The sequence below is a fragment of the Panthera uncia genome, assembly GCF_023721935.1.
Source record: "Panthera uncia isolate 11264 chromosome A3 unlocalized genomic scaffold, Puncia_PCG_1.0 HiC_scaffold_12, whole genome shotgun sequence".
In the NCBI taxonomy this organism is placed as follows: Eukaryota; Metazoa; Chordata; class Mammalia; order Carnivora; family Felidae; genus Panthera; species Panthera uncia.
The window spans coordinates 5,240,246-5,265,124 of NW_026057579.1; the positions used below are offsets into that span (position 1 = coordinate 5,240,246).

Genomic DNA, 24,879 nt, shown 5'->3' on the forward strand with positions numbered 1-24,879 from the left:
AGAATGTAACCACTTTTCTGTGTCTATCCTGGAGCTTCTTCAATCAAACCTAACCAGGTGAATGAAGGACTCCACAGGGAATGCGTCTTTCCCATTTGATCTGTGGTATCCTTCAGTGACCTTTTCTTACCTTGAACATGTGCCCAGTAGCCTGTCACCAGGCACACTGTGACCTTTGCGCTGAGTGATTTTGACTAAAAAGTGTTGGTACAGGTCTGCTTGGATGGTTTGGGGAACAGTTCTAGTCCTTATTTCCCTTTAGTGCATCTGTGTATAGACTGAGAGCAGACCCCAAGTATTCCAGGAGGTGTTGGGTTACGCCAATGACACCTGTTGTAGAGCATCTCAGTGAGGTGGTAAGAGTTCTAAAGAGAGATGAGTGTGGGTAGAGACATGTGGCTTGCCCCATTCCTGCCCAAGGGCCCAGTGTCTTGAATTCTGTGCTCTGGCTTAGAACGTCTGCATGCACACTGGAGACTCATCTGGAGTTTTAGGACTGGAGGTAAAGATGCAGCCTTGCAGAATCATGAAGCATTAGCGTGAAATGAGGGGATTCTAAGGACAACCTAATCTACATCATCATTTTATGGATTTGTAAAAAAAAAAAAAAAAAAAAAAAAAAAAAAAGACAATTGGTGGAATCTGAATAAGATTGTAGATTATAGTGTAATATCAATGCTGTTTTCTTGGCTTTCATAATTATACTGTGATTATGCAAGAGAATATCCTTGTTTTTATAAAATATGAGTAAAGAAGCATCATGTTTGCAAGTTACATTCAGGAAAGGGACACCTGGGTGGCTCAGTTGGTTAAGTGTCTGACTCTTGATTTCAGCTCAGGTCATGATCTCACGGTCATGAGATCGAACCCCATGTCAGGCCCTGCATCAGGCTCTGCACTAGGCATGGAGCCTGCTTAATATTCTCAATCTCTCTCTGTCTCTCTCTCTCTCTCTCTGCTCCTTCCCTGCATGCATGCACACGCTTTCTCTCAAAAAAAAAAAAAAAAGTTCAGGAGAAAGATAGAATGTGTATGTACTGAGAGAAAGATAAAGCAAATGTGGAAAATGTTGACATTTGGGGAAGCTGGGTGAAGGGTACATAGGAATTCTTTGTTCTTTCCTTGCAAGTTTTCTGTAAGTATGAAAAAAGAGCCCCTGATATTCACAGGCTGAGCTGTGAATATAGGGATTATGACCAAGAACTTCATGCCTCAGGGAATTATGCCACTTTCCCCGAGTGCTTCAAAGCCCTGCTTTATCAGAACCATGTCCCTTAACCTTCCCTCCACAACCTCGGGGCTGTCATCTTTATAGACTGTTTTGTCTGGTCCATGTAAAAAGAAGGGTTATGAGTAAGGGAGAATGTTATTGTGTTTCCAGGAATCAGTGACATTTGAGGATGTGGCTGTGATTTTCACAGATGAAGAGTGGAGGCATCTAGTCCCTATTCAGAAGGACCTCTACAAGGAGGTGATGCTGGAAAACTATAAGAGCATTGTCTCATTGGGTAAGGAGAGCTTCCCGCAAGAAGTTAGACTCTGTACTGCGTTAATGGGGGGTCGTGGGCTAATAAGTGATACCTCTTCTCCCACCTGAGTTCTGAAGCACTGAGAGACAAAATGGAGGGGTAGAAGGCTATGGCTAAGATGTACAGCAACAATGGACTTCTCAATTATGAACCGCAGCATTGGATAGACTTGTTCCCTGAGCCGTAGGCAAGGGAACCCCAGCCTCCCTTGCTCAGCAGCCTGCCCCTGCAATACAGAGGGCCCCCTCCCCAGAGCAGGGGCAGACAGAAGAAGCCGAGTCACATATGCCCCGTCCTTCCCCCACTTATCAGGCAGGTAACTTTCTCAACTCCATCCAGAGGATGAAGGGTTGGTGGGGGGAGGTGGGGGGGCAGGGGCTATCTTACTGAGGGAAATTTTCTTTTCAGAGAAGCAGAGACGGGGAGGAAGAAGTGTTTCCCTTTTAAAAGAGGGCAGTATGGGCACAGAAATACAAGGCTGTGCCTCAGAGTAGGTCACTACTCTGCGTTTGATTTTGAATATTTATCTTAAATACAATCTTAGAGGCGCACAGAAGGCACTTTGCAATTATAGAGACCTGTGTGACAAAGGGAAAATTAAGAATGAGTGCTGATGGAGGCGCCTGCCTGGCTCACTCAGTCTGTACGTCTTGCAGCTCTCGATCTCAGGGTTGTTGAGTTCAAGCCCCATATTGGGTGTAGAGCTTACTTAAAAAAAAAAAAAAAAAAAAAAAAAAAGAAGCTGATGTAATATATTTGTGAGAAGTAAAGTTAGGCTCCTGTAGGTAGTGAGAACCTCTCAGGAGCTTCTAGAATAAGAGGCTGGGAGAGTGTACAGATTCAGAAACCAGTATAAAATAAGCAGGAGGTGGCAGCCAAAGGAGTCCCATTACAGATTTTATGCAAGGCATGTCAAGAATTTAAATAGGCCAAACAGGAAAAAACAGGTAAATGTTCAGGGAACATTAAGGGAGACTGCTGAGCCTTTGTCACAGGCTTTGGTGGGATGAAATATTGGGGAAAATAGAATTCCTAGCAAAGGTCAGAAAGAGGAAGCCACAGGGAGGCCATGGATGTGGCCAGTTTATCAGCCGAGAATCAGCATACAACCAGATAGGTGATCCGTGGGCCCAGTAAGAAAGTGTGTCTCTTTCCCAGTTTGGGGCCCCCAGTGCAATAGAAGTTTAGACTTCGAGACTATTTCTAGGATGGGTTCTATTTCTTTAAATAACCAAAAATGGACAGATTCACTTCTAGAAATTTGTCCCAAGGAAGTAATAGGATTAACAGCCCCTGGTATATAAAAATGTTCACCATATCATTGTTTGCTAATAGCAAAACATTAAAAACAGTCTGAATGTCTGTCAGCAGGAGATTAAATAAATTAGATTATTCCATACAACGTAACCTCATGTAGCCATTAAAGTGCTAAGATAGATCTGTGTTAATTGAAGTAAAATAATATTTAAGTTTATTATTATGTGAAAAAAATCAAATTTACAAGTCAGGATTATTTTATAACCCATTTAAAAAAATTTTTTTAATGTTTATTTATTTTTGAGAGACAGAGCATAGGTGGGGAAAGGGGACGGGAGAGAGGGAGACACAGAATTTGAAGCAGGCTCCAGGCTCTGGGCTGTGAGCACAGAGCCCTACATGGGGCTCGAACCCACAAGCTGTGAGATCATGACCTGAGTTGAAGTCAGATGCTTAACCAACTGAGCCACCCAGGTGCCCCTATAACCCAGTTTTTAACAGAATGTATCTATAGGTATCTTTCAGTTTCAAAATAGATACAAAGTACAAAAGGTGATTTTTCTTTTTACTTCAACTCACCCCTAATTTTCCTACAATGAGCATGACCCACTTGTTTAAATAAGAGCTTAGTAGTAAAGGGTAAACAAAAAGATTATGTTTTTACTCAAGATGATCTGTTTTGATTCTCATCTTCCCTGACCCAAGGACTCTTTCCCCCCATCCTACCAGTGCTAAAGCTGGGACATCCCATTCAGTTCAGTGGGAAGAATAAACACATAATTCAAATGAATTTTATCAACGTTTTGACCAAGTGCTACTTTGTTTCCTTTAACTTAAAAAAATTTTTTTGATGTTTTTATTTATTTTTGAGACAGAGAGAAAGCACGAGATGGGGAAGGGCAGAGGGAGAGGGAGACAGGAACCGGAGTGGCCTCCATGCTGACAGCAGAGAGCCCGAATCAGGGCTTGAACTTAGAGTGATGAGATCATGACCTGAGCTGGAGTCAGACGCTAGCTGATTGAGCCACCAGGGGCCCCATCTACTTGGTCCCTTTTAGAACCTCCATTCTGAGCATTCTTTTGCAGTACTTTGCGCTCTGTATTCCTGGTGTGTGCCCTCTGCCTTTTGCATTTTCTCTCAGAAGCACTCTGAGGCTGGGATTACGCTTTGAAATAGTGGTGTATTTTCATCATGTGCCTGGCTTGTTTCTTTCTCCATGAGCAGGACTCCCAGTTCCTCGACCTGAGGTCATTTTTCAGTTGAAGAGAGGGGATGAGCCTTGGATAGTTGATCTTCATGGATCTGAGGAGAGAGAATGTCCAGAGAATGTCTCTCTAGGTAATTGTGTATGAACAGGGCTGGGCAGAGTTTGGGTTTGTTTTGTGGTTGTTATTTGGGTGTTTGGGAGGGAGGCTTGGGTACCACGTTTTTCCTCACATTCAAATCTTCTGCTTTAGTGTTTACTCTTTATCGCCCACGAGCTTGGACTTTTTTTCTGTACACCTTAAAGTGTTACTTATCTTTGTTCACCAAATGTTGTTCTCTCAGGTCTGTCACATTGCCCGTTCACCCTTTGATATTCCTATTCCCCACCACCCTCTCCACCCAGTGCAGTCTCCTAGTTATCCTGGCCATGCTCCCGATGGAAAGTCTTCTCTTTTCTGAGATGTCCACTGTCAGTTCTATTCCCTACTTTCTTCTGCCTTCCCAGGTCTCAGTCTTTCCCCAGCAAGGACAAGTGTCTGTGCGAGCGAGTGAGGCAGTCACCACACTCTACTTTTCCGATTTATCGTAGTGTCTCTTCTTTCTGATGTAGTATTTCCCAGCCCAGGAAAGAAACTGCATCTGTATTTTCTGTCCATTCCAGATTGGGAGACCAAGCCTGAGCTTCAGGGTGCTTCGGAAGAAGAAAAACCAGGACGGATAGTGAGGGAAAGGCTTGGAAGAAAAGTTCCTCTGTGTCCTAAATTTGAAGCTCATGTCCTGGAGGGTGAGTCAGAAACAGGGAAGGGGAGCCCTGTGGTGCAGACCTGTAAGAAGTCCCTTTCTCAGAAGGAAAATTTGCAGCAAGGGTCTAGCCCTCTGAAGAAAATTCTCACTAAGGAGAGAGACCAGGAATGCAGCAACTGTGGGAAGACCTTTTTTGACCACTCATCGCTTATCCGCCACCAGAGGACTCACACTGGAGAGAAGCCCTATGACTGTCACGAGTGCGGGAAGGCCTTCAGTCACAGGAGCAGTCTCAGCAGACATCTGATGTCTCACACGGGGGAGAGCCCCTACGAATGCAACGCGTGTGGGAAGGCCTTCTTCGACCGGTCGTCCCTAACGGTCCATCAGCGAATTCATACCGGAGAGAAGCCCTTTAAATGCAGCGAGTGCGGAAAGGCCTTCTTTGACCGCTCGTCCCTTACTCGACACCAGAGAATTCATACTGGAGAAAGTCCTTATGAATGTAATCAGTGCGGGAAAGCCTTCAGCCAGAAAAGTATTCTTACTCGACATCAGCTCATCCACACTGGCAGGAAGCCCTATGAATGTAATGAGTGTGGGAAAGCCTTCTATGGCGTCTCGTCACTGAACAGACATCAGAAAGCTCACACTGGAGAGCCTCGCTATCGGTGCAGCGAGTGTGGGAAAGCTTTCTTCGACCGCTCGTCCCTCACGCAGCACCAGAAGATTCACACTGGAGACAAGCCATACGAATGCACCGAATGTGGGAAAGCCTTTAGCCAGAGGTGCCGGCTCACGCGACATCAGAGAGTGCACACGGGAGAGAAACCCTTCGAATGCAGCGTGTGTGGCAAAGTGTTCAGTTCGAAATCGTCAGTCATTCAACATCAACGGCGTTATGCCAAACAAGGAATAGACTGAGTTGGGCGGAAGCTTCAGTCAGCGGACCACCGTAGAAACCCAAGACTGGTCTTTCCCACAGCAGGCAAATCCCTCATTTGAGCACTCTACATATTCTGGCCACTACTCCCCTTTTCCATCTCTGCTGCCACGGTGTGAATAAACACTCGCTACCTACTGTGTTATAGAACTGATGTGGGATGCCGGAAAGGAGGCTGTGACTCTAAAGAGTCTACATTTTGCTGAAGCTTATCAGACAATAGGATAAATGTTAGGAGGTGATCCGCAGGCACGCCTCTTGTCTGAGGCCCCAGGTATCCCTGCACTTTAATAACCGGAGGCCAGGATGGGAGGGATGGCAGAATTGTGTCAGGGCCGCACTGTTGCTTCCAGAACGGTTCTTTTTATAGCTGGGTCCCTTTCCCCTGGGAGCTTTTTTGGGCACTGAACTTGTTCTTTGTGTCCTAGCTTGTAGGTCCCTTCTGCTGCTGCTGCTGCTGCTGCTGCTGCTGCTGCTGCTGCTATGACTAGCTAGCTAGCTAGCACTTACCGAGTGCTCATTATGGGGTAAGCACTCAGTGGAGAGTTCGGCAAAGAGTAGATTATTTGGTCCTCTCATCAACCCTATCAAGTAGAAGTAGGTACTGTTACTATCCTCATTTTACAGATGAGCAAACTGAAATATAGAGGTGTCGAATAATTTGCCCAAGGTGACACAGCTAGGAAAAGGTGAAGCCAAGTCTTGGATACAAGTCTGCCTTCCAGGTCTGTTCCTTTAAGCATTATGCTCTACGGTTTGTCTCATAATTTATGTACGTGTAATCTCTCCTCAACTAGATTGTAAGCACTTGGAGGCGTGACTTACGTGTCTTTGTATCTCACACGGTGCCTTGCACATAATAGGTGCTCAATAAATATTTATCCGAATTAATGACATTTCTACCTACCAAGTTCTCTCTGTGTAAAACATATCCTTGGGTTCGTCCTTTCTCTGAATTTTCAGTCTAGCCTACACCTTTCTCATCTCAGCTCCCTTACTGCAGTAGTCATTTCCTCATTTGAATTCTTCCCTCTTCACTATTGAACAGGGGAATGCTATGCTATGGTGCCATAGTGAGTAACCCCCCAAGTAAAGTTTTCTTTCTCACGTAAAATCTGATGTGAGTCAAGTCTGTCTTACTCCTTGCTCATCATTTAGAACTTGTCGCCTCTAGGGTTATCATGAAAGAGAAAGCTGGGAGGTATTTTAGGACATTTTTAAGGGTCATCCCTTCTCTCCACATCTCATAAACCAGAACCCAGCACCAGAGGCTAGGAAAGCACCTCAGTATTTGGTTAACATCAACGGCCTCTGTCGCAAATTACATTTTGCACATTACTGACACTTTGCACACTACTATTAGGCCAGTCTTTCTAGTCTTTCTAAATGACTCTCTCCTGCCCATCAATGCCTTATTCAAGACCTAAAATAGCTCCCTGTTTAATGAAATCTCGGAATATTTAAGGTCTGCCTTGATGTGATTCCACCTCTCTGAACTTCTGACTCCCGAAATTCTGAGTCCCAAAAAACACCTGTATGCCCTGGGCCCAGTCCTATATTTTTATTTTATCAAAGGTCAGGCGCTAGGCAACTTCGACTCCAGGTGTCTGCATTCCTTTCCGGGTTGCTTGAGGTGAAGCCCAGAAGAGGACTTGATTCTGAAAGGCTGTCTGGAACTTAGTTCTCCCAGCATGAATCCCAGGGGACCAAGAAACATTTCTCCTGGGAGCTAAAGTCATATTCAAGAAGGTGGATCGCCAAACAGACCACTCCCCACCTCCTAACAACCCTATTTGTCCACCTTTCTTAGAGCGGACGAGTGGCAGGGAAGGCTTTTTCATGTGTGGACTCTTGAAGCAACCTAAGGAAAAACACTTCACAGAGTGCAGAATCTATCAGAGTGGATAATAGCTGGTATTATTTAATGTACAGTAGAAAATAAAAGGGACAATTGACAGACTTTTGACTGATGACTATATCTGAGAATTCTGAATTTTTAATTTATTCCCTTGTTAGAAGTAAAGTGAGGATCAGGAGCGCCTGGGGGGCTCAGTCAGTTGAAGGCCCAGCTCTTGATTTTGGCAAGGTCATGATCCCAAGTTCATGGGATTGAGCCCTGCATCAGGCTCCACACTGAGCCTGGAGCCTGCTTAAGATTCTCTCCCTCTGCCTCTCTCCCTTGCTCTTTCTCTCTACAAAGAAAAAAAAAAAGGAAGACGTAAATAAGTAAATTGAGAATCAAGTATTTTCCTAAGATATTCTATTGTCAGCAAGATAAAACTAGAACAAATTCAGAATCCTAATGGACCTGGGAGTACAGTGATTAGTGAAACAGAAAGGGGATATAAATTTGATACTTTCCCTTTGTTACCTTTTTGGTTTTTTTAAGTTTTTTTTTTTTTAAGTTTATTTATTTAGCAATAGAGACAGCATGAGCAGGGGAAGGGCAGAGAGAGAGGGAGAGAGAATCCCAAGCAGGCTCCCTACCATCAGCACAGAGCCCAATAGGGGGCTTGAACTCAGGAAACCATGAGATCATGACCTGAGCTGAAATTAAGAGTCAGATGTTTAACTGACTGAGCCACCCAGGTACCCCATCTTTGTTCTTTTTTTAAATTTAGTGATCTGGAGGGTTTGTTTTTTTTTTTTTTTAATGTGAAGTACTATTCCACCTACTAAAAATTCTGAGGGAAGGGCCACTACCTTTGAACTGGTATCTCCCAATAGGGCATACAGTACTGGAGGCCTTAAATTTTGAGGTTTTAGCTTCACTAAATGATCATTAGTAGTAGCAAATCTTGGAACCAGAAATTGGTCAAATTTTTAAAATTAAAAATACCATAGTTTTAAAATTAAAAATGAAACTGGTGGGATTAATTTTTATAATTAAGTTTTAATTTAAAAATAGTTGAATAAATGTTTCATTCAATGTCATTTCCACATGTAATCAACGCAAAAATTATTGACATGTGTTACAACCTTTTTGAAAAAAACTAAATTTTCGAGGTGACTGGGCGGCTCAGTTGGTTGGGCACTCGACTTCGGCTCCGGTCATGACCTCGTGGTTCCACGGGTCAGAGCCCCACCTCAGGCTCTGTGCTGGCAGCTCAGAGCCTGGAGCCTGCTTCTGATTCTGTGTCTCCCTCTCTCTGCCCTCCTCCCGCTCATGCTGTCTCTCTCTCTCTCTCTCAAACATTAAAAAAAGAAAAAAAATTTAAATAATCTTCAACTTCTTTGTATTTACAGCACATCTCAAGTTCAGACTAGTCACATTTCAAGTGCTCAATAGCTACCTGTGGCTAGCAGCTACTATATAGTACAGCACAGTTTCGGATAGCCATCAGGGGCTTTTATAGGTAACAGATAAAGGGACTATTTTGAGTTTTTTTTATTTTTAAACTTTTTTTAATGTTTGTTTTTGAGAGAGAGAGACACACAGCTTGAGCGGGGGAGGGGCAGAGAGAGAGAGAGAGAGACAACCTGAAACAGGTTCCAGGCTCTGAGCTGTCAGCACAGAGCCCAACACAGGGCTCAAACCCATGAACTGTGAGATCGTGACCTGAGCCAAAGTCAGATGCCCAACCGACTGAGCCATCCAGTCACCTCTGAATTTTTTTTTTTGTTATGTTTCTTTATTTTTGAGACAGAGAGAGACTGAGCATGAGTGGGGGAGGGACAGAGAGGGGGAGACACAGAATCTGAAGCAGGCTCCTGGATGTGAGCTGTCAGCACAGAGCCTGACGCAGAGCTTCAACCCACCAGCCGGGAGATCATGACCTGAGCCAAAGTCGGATGCTTAACCGACTGAGCCACCCACGCACTCCAGGAGTTATTTTGATCATTGGAGATGTTTGAGGGGTGCTTGTTTCCGGTCCTGTGGTAAGCACTCTGCACCTGCAGAAAGAAGTCTTTTGCTTCCAGTAGGTCAAGCGTCTGGGTGAGGTCCAAGCCTGGGAAGCCTGTTGTTACCATCCCTCAGGCACATTTTTTTTTCTTTTAATAGATCTCAAAACAGCTGCTTGGATCTTTGTGTGCCTGACTCCTTTGTTCTGAGTTGGATCTTTTGTTATCTCAGGTAGGGAAGAGGTGTTACTTATGAACCTCTAACAACCCAATCAGGATATATGCAAGAGGAAATATCTAAGGTTGCCAGTTGTGAAAGATAAACGGTCCTTCGTGTGATCATCACCTCTTTCTGAGCAGGATATTAGAATCCATTTATTATGATTCTAGAGGGAGGAAAATATTCTATTAGAATGGGCAAAACATGAATGGGTGCTGGCAATGGATGTGCCCAGTGGAAACTACTGGAGCTCCCCCACCACTCCAAAACTGTCAATATAAAACAGTGAGGAAAATTAAAGGCATGACAATAAAGTTGGAGGACCTGGGAGTGATTTGTCCCACCATTTCCTTTCTGATTCCTTGACTTGTCTGGTGAAAAAGCTAGATCCGAGAAGTTAACTATCTCTGATAGCTCAATAGAAAAGCTAATGAAGGGGCGCCTGGGTGGCTCAGTCGGTTGAGCGGCTGACTTCGGCTCAGGTCATGATCTCACGGTCCGTGAGTTCGAGCCCCGCGTCAGGCTCTGTGCTGACAGCTCAGAGCCTGGAGCCCGTTTCAGATTCTGTGTCTCCCTCTCTCTGACCCTCCCCCGTTCATGCTCTGTCTCTCTCTGTCTCAAAAATAAATAAACGTTAAAAAAATTAAAAAAAAAAATTAAAAAAAAAAAAGAAAAGCTAATGAAGAAGAGTCAACTATAGCTCGTTTTGTGCTTCGCCTTGTTTCTATATTGGAAGATGGCTGTCAGTTGCCTCTTGACGGATATGTAGCCATTGATCTAGTTAACACATTCTTTTCTATACCCATTAAATTGATCCACTAATAGCGGTGTAAATTTAACTTCACTTAACAAACTAGCAATTTGCTTTTATTGTCCTGCCACTGGGATAATTCATTATTTTTGCATTATACCATAATCTGATAGAGCAAGATTTAAATAATTAAAATACTGATGTTAGTCATTACACTAATGACAGTATCTGTTAAATAAGGGAAGGAGAAAAAGCCAATAAACAGTGTGTAATTAAGTTGGTCACTGCCGTGGCAACTGAGGTTCAGTCCCGCTGGGACCTGGGGAGTCATGTCGAATGAGCCTCAGGATGATCTGCCCTTGAAGTGGGGAGCATTTATCTACTGGCTCCCGTGCCCCATTGGTTAAGTGTTGCTGCATGAACATCAAGGCTTGCTGTAGTCATCCCCTGTGGCAGAGTCAGAGAGTAACTCCAGGGAGGAAAGTGAAAAGTGTGGGGTATGACCGAGGCAAGGGGTTTTCTGATTATGTTTGTGCAAATGTGGTTGCTGCAGCATGTCTGGGGTAAAATTTGGGCCAAGAGAATATGAGGTAGTGTACCCAGGGTGTTTGGTATAAGGGTAGAGAGTGAGCCTATTTGAATATAATGAGCTTGAGATGTTTGTGAAATATCCAGACATATGTAGGAATGTTCTGCAGGCAGACTGAACCTGAAAAGAGTGATTTCATATATATGGATGATACCTGAAACCATATAGGTGGTGGGAAATAGCTTATGAAGGTAGAGTGTTGGACGAGACTAGGATCTAGGATAGGTCCTTGAAGAACACAGATTTAATGGGCATGAAAAGAGGAAGAGTCCATAAAAGAAGAGACTAGGTAGGTAAGAGAAACACTAGGTGAGAGCAGGTTAACAGGAAAGACTTTCAAGAAAGGGAATAGTCAAAAAGTGTTCAATGTTGTCAAGTGGTCAAGAAAACCAAAGCATTAAGGGTGCCTGGGTGGCTCAGTCGGTTGAGCATCCGACTTCAGCTCAGGTCATGATCTCACAGCTCCTGAGTTTGAGCCCCGCCTCGGGCTCGGTGCTAACATAACAGCTCAGGGCCTGGAGCCTGCTTCGGATTCTGTGTCTCCCTCTCTCTCTGCCCCTAACCCACTCGCATTCTGTCTCTGTCTCTCTCAAAAATAAATAAATATTAAAAAAAAGAAAACCAAAGCATTACCCACCCCCACCCCCTGATTTGTCGGTAACCTGGATGGTGGCGCCAAAGCCATATTGGAACAAATTTGGTTAAGGAATGGGTGGAGAGGAAGGTAAACATAGCAAGTATCTTCAATGCTGAGTAGTTTCGCTTTGATAAAAAGGAGAGGTTAAGATTGGTAGCTGGAGGGGGATGTGAAACGAAGAGAATATTTCTTTTAAAATGTAAGAGATGTAAAAAAAAAAATGTAAAAAAAAAAAGAGATGTAAAAAAAAAAAGATGTGAACATGTATCAGGATGCCTTCGGGCACAGCAGATAGAAAATGCTTCCTCAACTTGCTTAAGCCTCAAGGGACTTTATTAACTAACATAATTACAAAGCCCAGATGTATCTCTGTTTATTGTTCTAATTGGAGAGGGCAGTAGAATGAACGTGAAGAAAGGCAAATTTGTATTTCTGATTACAGGCAAGTATGGGAATTCTCTCTCAAGCTTTCTCCGCTCCACCCCCACTCGGAAAGCGAGGGAGATGAAGCAGCAGGTGCCTGAAGAGAGTAGAGGTTGCAAATATCCTCCTGGATAGAAAACTGCCTAAGAAACAGAGGCATCCTTGGTAGGGGTCCGCCTGGGGCAAGCGAACAGGGAGGGCCAGGAGACAGCCTTGGTTCTTCACTTTTTTTTTTTTTTTTTTTACTACATTTACTACATTTCTTCCCTTCATTTTTACTACAAGTGTCACCTTTCCACCTTTTGAATGACGCGCCCGACTACCCCTGTGGTCCCTCAGGAGGCGGGGCCTCCGAAAACCCGCCCCGAGGCCTTCTGGGAATCGTAGTTTTCCGAGGGCACTTTGCGCAGGCGCTCTGTGGTCCTTGCGCCTCGTGGGGCCGCCGGGAGCCGGTTGGCGCCCAAGGTGAGGACCAGGGGTTGGGTCTGGTGGGAGCCGTGGCTGCGGCGAGAGGAAGGTGTTGAAGAACGGGCCGGGAAGGAAGTTGGGCTGCGAGGCGCGGTGACGTGAGGGTGGAACCGAAATGGGGTGTTTGGAACTATCCTTGGCCGCTGCTCCCAGGCTGACCTTGATCCGACCTGCAGCGGGGAAGGGGAGGAGGCGCCAGCTGCAGGCCCGGCGCGACTCAGGGTGACGACATGGGTGCGAGGTGAAGTGAGACGTCGGTAGCCTGGCCCCGCAGTGTGAGATGACGTGCGCTGGGTGCGCAGGGCCGCGCTCCGCAGTGTGTATCCGCCGGGTAGAATGGCGCATTTCCTCCCGAGGCGGTCCTTCCCCTGCTTGGGAAGTGCTGGGGGCTCAGTACACCAGGATTGAACTGACTGCGCTGAATCCTTCTGGTCCATCCTTCCCGGAAAGCCCCTCAATTACTCATTTCTCTCGGTTCCCTGGGCCAGGGTTTCAACCCCTTGCACCCGGCTTCTTGGAGCTGTCCAGTGGCGCTCCCTCTTTGAGAGCTGCTTTCCAACACCAACTAGACTTTCTTGCAAAACTTGGTATTTCAATTAGTCTGCAAAGATTTCTTTCTTAGTGTGAGGAAAGCAAGATTTGACTCCCAAGATTTACCTACTTGGAAAGATAAAGATACAAATAACTGTAGTATAAGATAGTATACACTAGGTGATTGAATCAGAAATCTGAGCGTTCAAAGAAGGTAATGACCCTGAGTCTTTGTTTTGTGATGTGGATCAATTTGGTTATGGATTGGAAAAGAGTTTATAGGTTTGGCTGGAAACATCCATAGCTTATTTTAATGATACTGGCAGGCATCTTAAGATTAATGCCACCCTTTTGGTTCTGTGAGCCACACTGGATGCTGTGTCCTCTATGTACCCCCAGGACTCAAAAGAGCTCTTAAGAGGAGAGGTCTGGTAGCAGAATGTGAACAATGAAACCTCAGGTAAGAAGGTAGAAGATTGGTTTTGCTCCCTGTCTTAGGTCTCTTTGGGTTGCAAACTGCAGAAACCCCGCTCAAACTAGTAGAAGGGGGATTCATTTTGAGGATGCTTGGTTAGGTCACGGAACCCAAGGAAAAAGACTGCGGTGTGCTTGTAAACTGGAACTGGGGACAGAACAAAAAAAATCAGGACCCTCTCTTAACCCCTTGCCTTTACTTCTGTTTGGACTTATGTTTTATATTTCCCTGTCACTGCTGACTGGCTTTTTCTGCTCTCAGATGGCATGACAAAATGTGACTGTCAAGGGCTCCCAGGTTTTCATGCCCTCAAGGGGAGCCTCATGAGAGGCTGACCTCTTTTTCTTGGTTCCACTTCCAGAATGCCAGGGGAAGGACTAATTGGTTCAGATGCCAGTCAGCTTTGGCCAGGAAATAGAGACCGTTTTTAGTAATGTGTGGTTGTGAATAAAGATATTGCCTTGAAAAGTGTGAAGTGTTGGCAGAACTCCAGAGACAGAACAGTAGATGCTTCTTGTTGCCTGCCACTCACCTTGAAATACGACTACTAAGAAAATCACTCTATAAAGAGTGGTAGGCCTGTCCTGGCCATAGTTCATGTCTCAGACTGCTCTTCATTGTGCTCCTTGGCAATGGCTGAGTGGGCAAGAGGTGGAAACGTGATCTAAGGTCATTAGCCTCTCAATGGCTAACAACCACAAAGGTCTTGAGAATTCTAAGTAGGAGACACAGAGACCATGGCCACTTAATTGTGGGTGTTAGAGCAATAAACTCAGGAGGGCTGGGAGTTAAAGACCTTATTGAACCTTGTCTGTACAGAGGAGAATGTTCCGAGAACATTCCTCTGAGAACTCAGTACATTCTCTTGGGGGATGAAGAGGTGCAAGACCCATGTAGCCCTTGGTGGCTTGGTTCCAGCACCATTCTCATTTGTGGTCACCTCCAGGCACATGTCAGATGGCCTGCGTACACAGAAATTATCAATGTAATCTTGCTGTTGGCCATTCTAAATGTCCAAGATGGTATATCCAGGTTCTCTATCAAGATACGTTGCTCTATCTTGATCTCAAGAGCAAGAGATAAAGATGTATGGCACCATCATTATCCTTCAGTATCCAGCAGGATACACAAGTCTATTCATGAAAAAAAAAAAAAAATCTGATTGGTAGTGGATCACCATCATAATTGGAGTCCAGAAGATAGTGCCAAATGTGACTTATCCTACTGGTTTGTATGGATTATATTACATAGAGTCAGCCTTGGATGAGTACTATTGGGTCCCTTTACCCTCTTTCTTTTTCTAGTCTTTTGCCCTCCCTACTGGATACCGACTACATTTTTAACAGTCTTTGTAATAAAACCCTGAGAGAATGTTATTCTGGCATTCCCTGTGGACAGGGAAGTTTGGGGAGATCGTTGTTCCCAGCTCTACTCCTGGAAGGATTTTTCAGATCCTCTGAATAAAGCTTCTGTTAGGTAAATGAATCTTTTTCTTGGGAATAGTATTACCTCTCCTGTCTTCCAGTTGCTGTTATGTCACAGATTGTCTCCATATCAGGCCCAAAGATCAGAAGGCCTGGAGAGAAGAGGACGGAGATTCTTCCTCCTGTTTCGGACATATAGTTACACTGTACGGTCTGCCTTGATACTTGACTGCTGGGCTTTTAAGACTCACCCCTCCTTCTTGCCCTTGTGTCTCACACCTGGACAAGCTGATAAGGAAGTCTGAATGCTCTCTCCTTGGGCATTGGCGGGGGATTCCAATCACACAAGCCCCTTCCTGTGGGCATGTGGGCACGCTCACCCTGGCCCTGCCCCCTAACCACAATAAAGACCAGGCTGGTCTCCTTTCCTCCTTTCCTCCTCCTCTCTAGAGCCATTTTGGACCTATTGAGAGACCGGCTCTGCTCTCTCCAGAGACCTCCATGACATAAGTAATAAACCTTTTTATATACCTGGTCTGTGTTTGTGCGTGTGGCATCATCATTCTCAATATTGAAACCAAACTTCGCGTGGGGTCTGTCTCTGCAGGTGACCATGGCACTCTGGACACCCTAGCTCTCTAGCTAATCCTTTATTTCCCATGGGCTTCTGTGATGCCAGCCTGTGCTGTAGGGACAGCGGTCAGTCAGTCCATCCCGGTTGGTCCTGCTGCCCCTTTTGCTGGAGAAGCAATTGTATTCAGTTCTGGACTGAATTGAATAGCTGGGTATCATTTTGCATATAGCCTCCTAGTTCTATGGAAACTTTAAAAATGACTGTAACAGGGGCCTCTGGCTGGCTCAGTCAGAGGAGCATGCGACTCTTGATCTCAGGGTCATGCGTTCAAGCCCCACGTTGGGTATAGAGATTACTAAATAATACACTTAAAAAAATGGACTCTAACAAAAAAAAGATGACCCTGAAGAAACTGGCTGGAATTTCTAGCATTTGGTGTTTGACTCCATTTCTTGTGTTGTTGTTGTTGCTGTTGTTGTTTAATTTTTTTTTTAAGTTTGTTTCTTTTTGGGAGAGAGAAAGAGCACAAGCATGTGCGTGTGAGTGGGGGAGGGGCAGAGAAAGAGGGAGAGAGAGAGAATCCCAAGCAGGCTCTGCACTGTCAGTGCTGAGCCCGACTCAGGACTCAATCTCAGGAACTGTGAGATCATGACCTGAGCTGAAATCGAGGGTTGAATGCTTAACCAACTGAGCCACCCAGGTGCCCCTAACTCCATTTCTTGATTGGATAGGACCCAGTCACTTCTTGAACCTCTACTTGGGACCTTTGGCAATCAGGAAAGAATTAGGACAGGAGGCCAGTGCTCTTCATCCCAGTAGGGGACAGATGTCATGAGGCCTAGATGCTGTTTAATTACAGTATCCTTGTAATGTCCATTGTATCCTAAAAATAACACCGTAGCTTGCTTGAACATATTTCTGGCCCTTAGAACTAAACAAAACTTGACTAATAGCACTAATACACGAATTTGCTTTTGCTTTTTTATTCTTAACCATATAGGCTCCACATTAGCCTTTAAAAAAAATGGTAGTATAAGCATCCCTCTGGTCATCTTGAATTTAAAAGTCAGATTGAGTTATTTATTAAGTTGCTTATTTATGTCAAAATACTACAGAGCACAATGCTTATTATAGATTTATAAAACGGAGTAAAAGTTGACTTCATTGTAAACTATTTGATTTTTAATAGTTTTTCTGATATGGGAACAGAGCTCTGTTCTCAGGAAGCTGCTAACTCAGGAACAGAGTTGTGGCACTATCCATAATTTCCATCTCCTGGGAAAGGGTGAATTTACTTCTAGGCTTGCTTTGCTCTTAGTGGGGTATTGAGCATAAGGACTGTTTCACACCTAATGGATATGTAGGGGTTTTTAGTCTGGGTCAGATAACTATGAAATGGGAGTGGTCTCTTTTCATGTTTCCTTCTCTAGCTCTGCCAACTCTGACCTGGGCCTTTTCCAAGAGGACATAGTAGAGGAGAGAATGGCAGCTGTACCTCTAACAGCCAGATGGCAGGTGAGTTGGATTTTCTTCAGTCCGGAGCTTCCTTGCCAGCCTTGAGATTGGTCCCATTTTGGTAGAAGTGGTGCTCTGTAGAAAAGACTAGTACCCTTTCTGGCTTCAGATTCTCTCCCTTCTCACCATACAAGAAAGCTGTAGGGATCGTCCTTCTAAAGTTTTTTTTTTTTTTTTTTTTTTTAACATTTATTCATTTTTGAGATTGTGAGAGGCAGAGCATGAGCAGCGGAGGGGCAGAGAGAGAGACACAGAATCGGAAGCAGGCTCCAGGCTCTGAGCTGTCAGCACAGAGCCCTATGCGGGGCTCGAACTCACAGACCATGAGATCATGACCTGAGCTGAAGTTGGACGCTCAACCAACTGAGCCACCCAGGTGCCCCGGGATCTTCCTTCTAGATGGCCCTTCATAAGGCCTTGATGACCAGCCCCGTCCTGTGTTTTGTAATGGTGGGGAAGCAGAGAATTGAGGCAGTTCTGCCCTTAGCAATGGCTCAGGGAGTGCTTAGAGAACTTTCATGAGAATATAAAACTTCTGAATCCTCTAGTCTGGAATATTATCTTCCTTTCAAAGGGACACCATATTTTTTATCCTTTTTCTTCAGTTTTAGCTCTTACAAGTATCCTCTGTTCTTTGTACACTCATCATAGATCTTCCCTTGACTTGAGAACCTGTTGTTCAAACTGAGATCTCATGGATCCATGAGTGTTAGAGCTGAAAGGGAATTTAAAGATCATCTAATCTAATTCTTTAATTGATAGTTTAAAAAACTGAGGCCAGTAACAGTGTCCCTGAAGTTTGGAGGCTCTGTCACGGATATGATGACATGAGGCCATCACCAAGAGTTTCATGCCTCAGGTCACAGACCTGTACCTCTTACTTAAAATATCCAGTGCCCTTACATCATCAGAACAATTTCTTTTTTATTCCGTATGTCTTCCAGTGCTGTAGTCTTTACTCTTCCTCAGTGAGACATAAAAGAAGACACGTAGGTGAGTAAGAACACGTTTGTCTTTTCAGAAGTCACTCAAGTTTAAGGATGTGGCTGTGAAGTTCTCAAAGGATGAGTGGAAGCAGCTGGTCCCTACTCAGAGGGCTCTTTACAGGGAGGTGATGCTGGAGAATTATCAGGGTTTTGTTTCTTTGGGTAAGTATGACTTTCTTCAAAGACTCAGAATCTGCCATTGGCTGTGTGTGTAGAGAATATGTCCCTCCTTTTTTTAAAGTTTATTTATTTATTTTTGACAGAGGGGAGAGGGAGAGGGAGAGAGAGAGAGAAGGAGAGAGAGAGAATCCCAAGCAGGTTCTATGCTCAGTGTGGAACCCAACATTGGGCTCAATCTCACTACTGTGAGATCATGACCTGAACCAAAATCAAGAGCCGGACGCTTAACTGACTGAGCCACCCAGGTGTCCCTGGCCCTTCTTTACTTACTGGGGCAGAATTGTACATCTTTAGGTAGATCCCTAGCAAAGGTACAAGTGGTTTGTGAATTTATTTACCTTTCGTTGTTTGCTTGTATTTAACTCATGGCTGTCAGTACTATCAGTAAATGGTCCTTTTGATCTGGATAGAGTCTGAAGGATAAGTGAAGTTTGGTCTGAGACTCTAGCTTTAAGCAAAAAATTGTGTTATATAAAATGGAAAATGGGTACCCCTTTTTCTGGGGATTGTCCTAAGGGGGAAAAATCAGATAAATGTTTATCCCTGTTTTGGCTAAAATTGTGAAACAATGGAAACAGCACAGGTACTTGGTAGTAGGGATTTAGGTAAATAAACCATTGTACATCCATAATGGGCTATAGTATAGGATGGGCCTTGACCATGAATGATATTGATAGAGAAAGATATTAGTTAGATTTATAGAGAAAGATAGAGTTAGAAAGATATTAATGATATGTTGTTAAGTGATAAAAGCAGGCTACAAAATGATTGGAACTTGAGTACATTCACAACATATATCTATATGCATAGAAAAAGTGGAAGAATCTACACCAAAATTTTACCCCTAATTGTCTTTGACTAGTAGACTTACAAGTGACTTTTTCTCTTTTTTATATTTCTTAATGGTCTACAATGAACATTACATATTTTTTTAACGTTTATTTATTTTGAGAGAGAGAGCATGAGCAGGGGAGGGGCAGAGAGAGAGGGAGAGAGAGAGAATCCCAAGCAGGCTATGTGCTGTCAGCATATAGCCCCTCATGGGCTCGATCCCATGAATGGTAAAATCATGACCTAAGCCGAAATCAAGAGTCAGGCGCTTAACCAACTGAGCCACCCAGGTGCCCTGAACATAACATATTAAAAAAAAATTTTTTTTTAACATTTATTCATTTTTGAGAGACAGAAAGAGAGCATGAGCGGGGAAGGGGCAGAGAAAGAGGGAGAAACAGAATCTGAAGCAGGCCCCAGGCTCCGAGCTGTCAGTGCAGAGCCCAACATGGGGCTCAAACTCACGGAGTGTGAGATCATGACCTGAGCTGAAGTCAGACGCTTAACCGACTGAGCTACCCAGGCGCCCTGAGGAAACATTTTTAAATGCATAGAGTGATTTACATCATATTTAGTATGGTGGGTACCTCAGTAGGGAAAGGGAGAGGGGATGAAGGAGGGGCTTCAATTTTAGTGTTAATATTAAGTTAGATGGTGGGTTCGTAGCTTTTTGTTTTGGTCTTTATGCTTTTTGTATGTCTTAAACATTTAGTATTGCATTTTAAAACATAAATATAGAAAATTTATGTATGCCACCATATAAATTTATATTATATAACATTTATAAATGTCATTACTTTAAATCATCAAAAACCAAAGACATTATAATTCATTTTTTAAGGATTTCTAAAAAATTGTTCACTGATATTTTTAGTTTTAAGTGTTTAGTATTAACTGCACATAAGTTGAGTCATATTTCTTAAACTATTCCAGTTTGATTTGTTAGTTGCTTCAAATTCAGTATAATTGCACGGAAGTATAATTAAAGGATACAAATCTATTCTTTAAGAAACTACAAAAGAAGATGGGGTAGCTTCTTCACCTTAGTTCCTTGAGGTGCAGAACCTTCTCCATATTCCACTTCTCTAAGCTAAGAATTTTCCCTCAACTCTTAATACTAGTTCCATCTTGGGGAGGTGCCTCCTACATCAGAGAAAAATTAGTGAACTACTTCAATAGATCTAATTCAGATTCTCTAGAAAGTCAGTACCGACTTCCCTTTAGAGAAGAAGAATTAGCATCTTATTTTAGAAATTAGCATATGATTTTTGGATACTGCCATTTTCCTATCTAGAGAATAAGGGGATTTTATTAAACCCTGGGATGGTTGTGAATTTTCATCCCAAACAGCCATTTCTCATTTTGTCCTTTGTGAGCAGGACTTCTAGTTCCTAAACCTGATGTGATTTTCCAGTTGAAAAGAGGTGAAGAGCCATGGACACTTGATTTTCAGGAAGATGAAGAAAGAGAAGCCCCAGGAAGTACTTATTTAGGTATGTGTAAACTAGGCAGATAGGATTTCGATAGACAGTTCACTTGCAGAGACCATTCCTCAGGACCTCTTAGGCCTGTGGAGATGTTCACTGCTTTTGTCTGGAACACTCATTCCCCCAGATAGTCATGTGGCTTTCCTGTCACCCTGTTCAAGTTTTTGCTCAAATGTGCTGCCTTCTCAGTCAGGCCTGCCCTGATGACCCTATCTTTTTTTTTTTTTTTTTAAGATGTTCAACATCATCAGTCTTTTTTTTTTTAATGTTTATTTATTTTTGAGACAGAGAGAGGCAGAGCATGAACGGGGGAGGATGACCCTATCTTTAATTGCAATCTCTCCATCACCTTCCCCCTCCCCAGCCCCTGCACTATGTAGCTCTCTTCCCAGTCTGTCTTCCTAACGTACTGTATTTTTTTACTTCTTTATTTTGTTCACTGTCTGTCCATACCTGCCCACTAATTAAAATGTAAACTCCATCAGAGGTTTTGTATCGTTCACTACTGTATCCCCAACGTTTTGAATAGTACCTGGTACATCGCACGCACTCAGGTATTTATCAGATGAATGAACAGGTAGCAAGGGGGTTGGGGGAAGGTTGAGACCTATTTATAATGAACTCTGATAACACTTTTTTTTATCTTTCCTACTTATCCTTTACCATATCTCCTTCCTCTTCTTTTATTATTTTTTTTTTAAATTTTTTTCAACGTTTTTTATTTATTTTTGGGACAGAGAGAGACAGAGCATGAACGGGGGAGGGGCAGAGAGAGAGGGAGACACAGAATCGGAAACAGGCTCCAGGCTCCGAGCCATCAGCCCAGAGCCCGACGCGGGGCTCGAACTCACGGACCGCGAGATCGTGACCCGGCTGAAGTCGGACGCTTAACCGACTGCGCCACCCAGGCGCCCCTTTCCTCTTCTTTTAAAAACCGTTCAGTAGTCACTGACAGTTCACTTTCTCAGGTCCAGGCCGGCCTCTCCACTTACCCTCTGCTGTTTAAACTCATTGACCTGTAATAAACTGCCTAGTCATTTCCATGCTTCTTTGTGCATAGCCTATTTTTCTGCACTCTGTGGTGTTTTATTTGTTTTTTTTCTTTGTCTCCTGTCGTGTTGAATATAAGCATCATGAGGGCAGGGACCATGTCTGTCTTGTTCATTAGAGTCCCAGTGACTTCTATTGTGCCTCCCACTTTGTAGGCACCTAGAAAATATATAACGAACGAATAACAGAAACTTGTTTAGTGGGCCAAATGACCACCTTCCACTTCCATCTCTGTTCCTCTGTTTTCCTCTGCCATTTTTCAGCCTCTCTCTGATGCTTTGCTTTTGAGGAGTTACAATAAACCAGGAAGTATTTTATATTCATTCTTTTCTGAACAAAGATAATGTTCTCTTTTTCACTAGCACTAAGACCCAGTCATATCTATATTTTCTATTTGTTTCAGACCAGAATGCTAGACTTGAGAGCTGGGACTCAACTAAAAGCCAGGATATTTCTCAAAAAGGAAAGTTGCAAAAGACACTAATGGAAAAACTCAGAAAAGATGGTCCTCTGGGTCCTGCACTTGGCTCAGAAAACCTCAGGAGCACGAAGAAAGAACATCTATCGGTGGAGATTTTGAAGAAATCCTCCCCCAAGGAGAAGGACTCCAGGCAAAGATCCACTCCTGCCAAGAAAACCAACAGTAAGGGGAGAAACCTTGAATGCAGCATATGTGGGAAGACCTTATATAACCACTTATCCCTCACTCGCCATCAAAGGACTCACACCGGAGAGAAGCCCTACAACTGTAAAGAATGCGGGAAAGCCTTCAGCTATAGAAGTAGTCTTAAGAAACATCTGATGTCTCACACTGGGAAGAGCCCCTTTGAATGCAACGAATGTGGGAAAACTTTCTATGACCGATTAACCCTTACTGAACACCAGCGAACTCATACCGGAGAGAAGCCCTTTAAATGTAACGAATGTGGCAAGGCTTTCTTTGTCCGCTCATCTTTTACTCGCCATCGGAGAATTCATACTGGAGAAAGTCCTTATGAGTGCACAGAATGTGGGAAATCCTTTAGCCAGAAGAGCATCCTCGCTCGCCACAAGCTCACTCACACTGGAGAGCGGCCTTATGAATGCAAGGGCTGTGGCAAAGCCCTGTTTGACCGCTCCTCCCTCATTCGCCACCGGAGAGCACACACTGGAGAGACCCCTTTTGAATGTAATGAGTGTGGGAAAGTTTTCTTTGACCGCTCGTCCCTTAATCAGCATCAGAAAATTCATAGCGGAGACAAGCCCTATGAGTGCACTGAATGTGGGAAAGCCTTCCTTCAGAAAAGACGACTTACTCAGCATCAGAGAGTGCACACTGGAGAAAAGCCCTACGAGTGCAGCGTGTGCGGGAAGGTGTTCAGTTGTAAGTCATCTATCATCCAACATCAGCGACGTTATGCCAGGCAGCCGTCAGAATGTCACAGAGGTGCTCCAGCCCGGCAGGGGGCCCCCACAGAGACTTAAGATGCTTTTATGCAAGATAATGAAGATTTGTGTTTGAGCACCTTCTAACTACCGCATATTCTCATGTCTCCATTTGGTACTAGAGGCTCAATAAATAGTCTTAATGGACCGTGCCATAGACTTCCACTGGGATGCCTCATACTTAATATAATACCCCGAGGATCCCCAAATTGGTCAGAAGCTCTCCAATCAATATGTTTTGTAAGTGTTTGAAGGGGACCCAGAGATAAGCATTGTATGTTTGTATTTATTTATTTATTTATTTATGTATTTATGTATAATTAATTAATTTTTTTAATTTCTAGACCACTCCATAAGAACAGGAACTATTTCATACCTGTGAGCTGCTGTGTCCTCAGTGTGATGCCTGCCACTTATTATATATTTTCTCAATGAATGAATACCTGTCTAGTCATGAGAACTTGAGTCCTCAATCAAAAGCACTTTCCAGAACTAGAGACTTCAGTAAGAAAATTAACATGAAGCTAATACATCTGTAGGACTGTAAATACCTTCATGATAATTGTGCTATTAGCTCTTAATCTACTGTTCTTTGAGGTTCCTGGAGTCCTGGTTTGGGTATGCCCTGTTCTTCACTAGGGACATCATCCAGCATCAGTTGGCTCTTCTGAACTTTGGTTCTTCTGCCCTCTAACCTGACCCTGAACTTTGGCTCTTCTGCCCTCTAACCTGACCTTTGGTCTCTAGTAGACTAACCCATCACCCTTGTTTCCAGGTTAGCAGTTGTGTTTTTGTGTTACATGTGTTTAGTCTCATTGCTAACTAAAATTCCTTAGTGTAGCTCTGCATTCCATCCATATTTTGACATAACACCTTCCCTTTCTCACAATGTATTCGTGTATAAATGCTGAAGGGAAAGAATATTTATGCCGAAAGTTCTCAGTCCAGTTGCAAGCCAGCTACAGCCATGGCAGCTGGGTGGGGTTCCAGGCTGAAGAAGTCAGCCACAGTGAACCAGGAGATGGCGCTATGTCTAATCTCAAAGAATATCACAAAGCAAAGTTAACTCCAGGCCTAGGTCATCCATGAGCAGTCCTCCTTTAGTACCAAACAGCAGACATGAGGCTGTAGCTGAGAGCCGGGCCACCGGGTCTATGAGACATGATGTCCTTCTTGCCCTCAACATCAGTATCTGTGAAACCAAAATGCAGACTGTCCTATCCACGCCTACACAGTGGAGGCAGAGATTGACTTCCTCACACCTACATCCTGGGAATTCCTGCTTAGTAATAAAGCAGTAATTCCCTGGAGCAGCTGAGAGAACATGAACACCAAGATGAGGACAGGTTCCTCGTGTCTAGGTGTGTTTTTTAAAAAGCACAGTTCTTTCCTTTTCTTTTCTTTTCTTTTTTCTTTTTAAAAATTTTTTCAATGTTTTCATTTTATTAAAAAAAAAATTTTTTTTAAGGTTTATTTATTTTTGACAGAGAGAGAGAGAGAGAGAAAGAGCATGAGCGGAGGAGGGGCAGAGAGAGAGGGAGACACAGAATCCGAAGCAGGCTCCAGGCTCTGAGCTGTCAGCACAGAGCCCGATGCAGGGCTCGAACTCACAGACCGTGAGGTCATGACCTGAGCCAAAGTTGGACACTCAACCGACTGAGCCACACAGGCGCCCCTCATTTTATTTTTTAGAGAGACAGAATGCAAGCGGGGGCAGAGGGCGGGGGAGACACAGAATCCAAAGCAGGCTCCAGGCCCTGAGCTGTCAGCACAGAGCCTGACGCAGGGTT

General features: G+C 43.8%; 1 protein-coding gene across 4 annotated transcripts in view; it reads left to right on the top strand.

Annotated features, from left to right (window-relative positions):
- ZNF2 (zinc finger protein 2) overlaps positions 1 to 24,808 on the top strand; it is a 34,590-nt gene extending 9,782 nt beyond the window's left edge. The window contains exons 3-7 of one of the 4 annotated variants that reach the window (XM_049652195.1): positions 1,382 to 1,508; positions 4,012 to 4,125; positions 4,655 to 5,635; positions 8,408 to 8,415; positions 22,313 to 24,808. In XM_049652195.1, the coding sequence (XP_049508152.1) occupies positions 1,382 to 1,508; positions 4,012 to 4,125; positions 4,655 to 5,635; positions 8,408 to 8,415; positions 22,313 to 23,128 (2,046 nt within the window). In that variant the 3' untranslated portion in view covers positions 23,129 to 24,808. Of the gene's footprint in view, positions 1 to 1,381; positions 1,509 to 4,011; positions 4,126 to 4,654; positions 5,636 to 8,407; positions 8,416 to 13,230; positions 15,094 to 16,195; positions 17,131 to 18,151; positions 18,279 to 20,506; positions 20,621 to 22,067 lie in introns of those variants that run through there. The other 3 variants (XM_049652194.1, XR_007462389.1, XM_049652193.1) reach the window with 3 other exon arrangements.
- Positions 24,809 to 24,879: the final 71 nt, after the last annotated feature.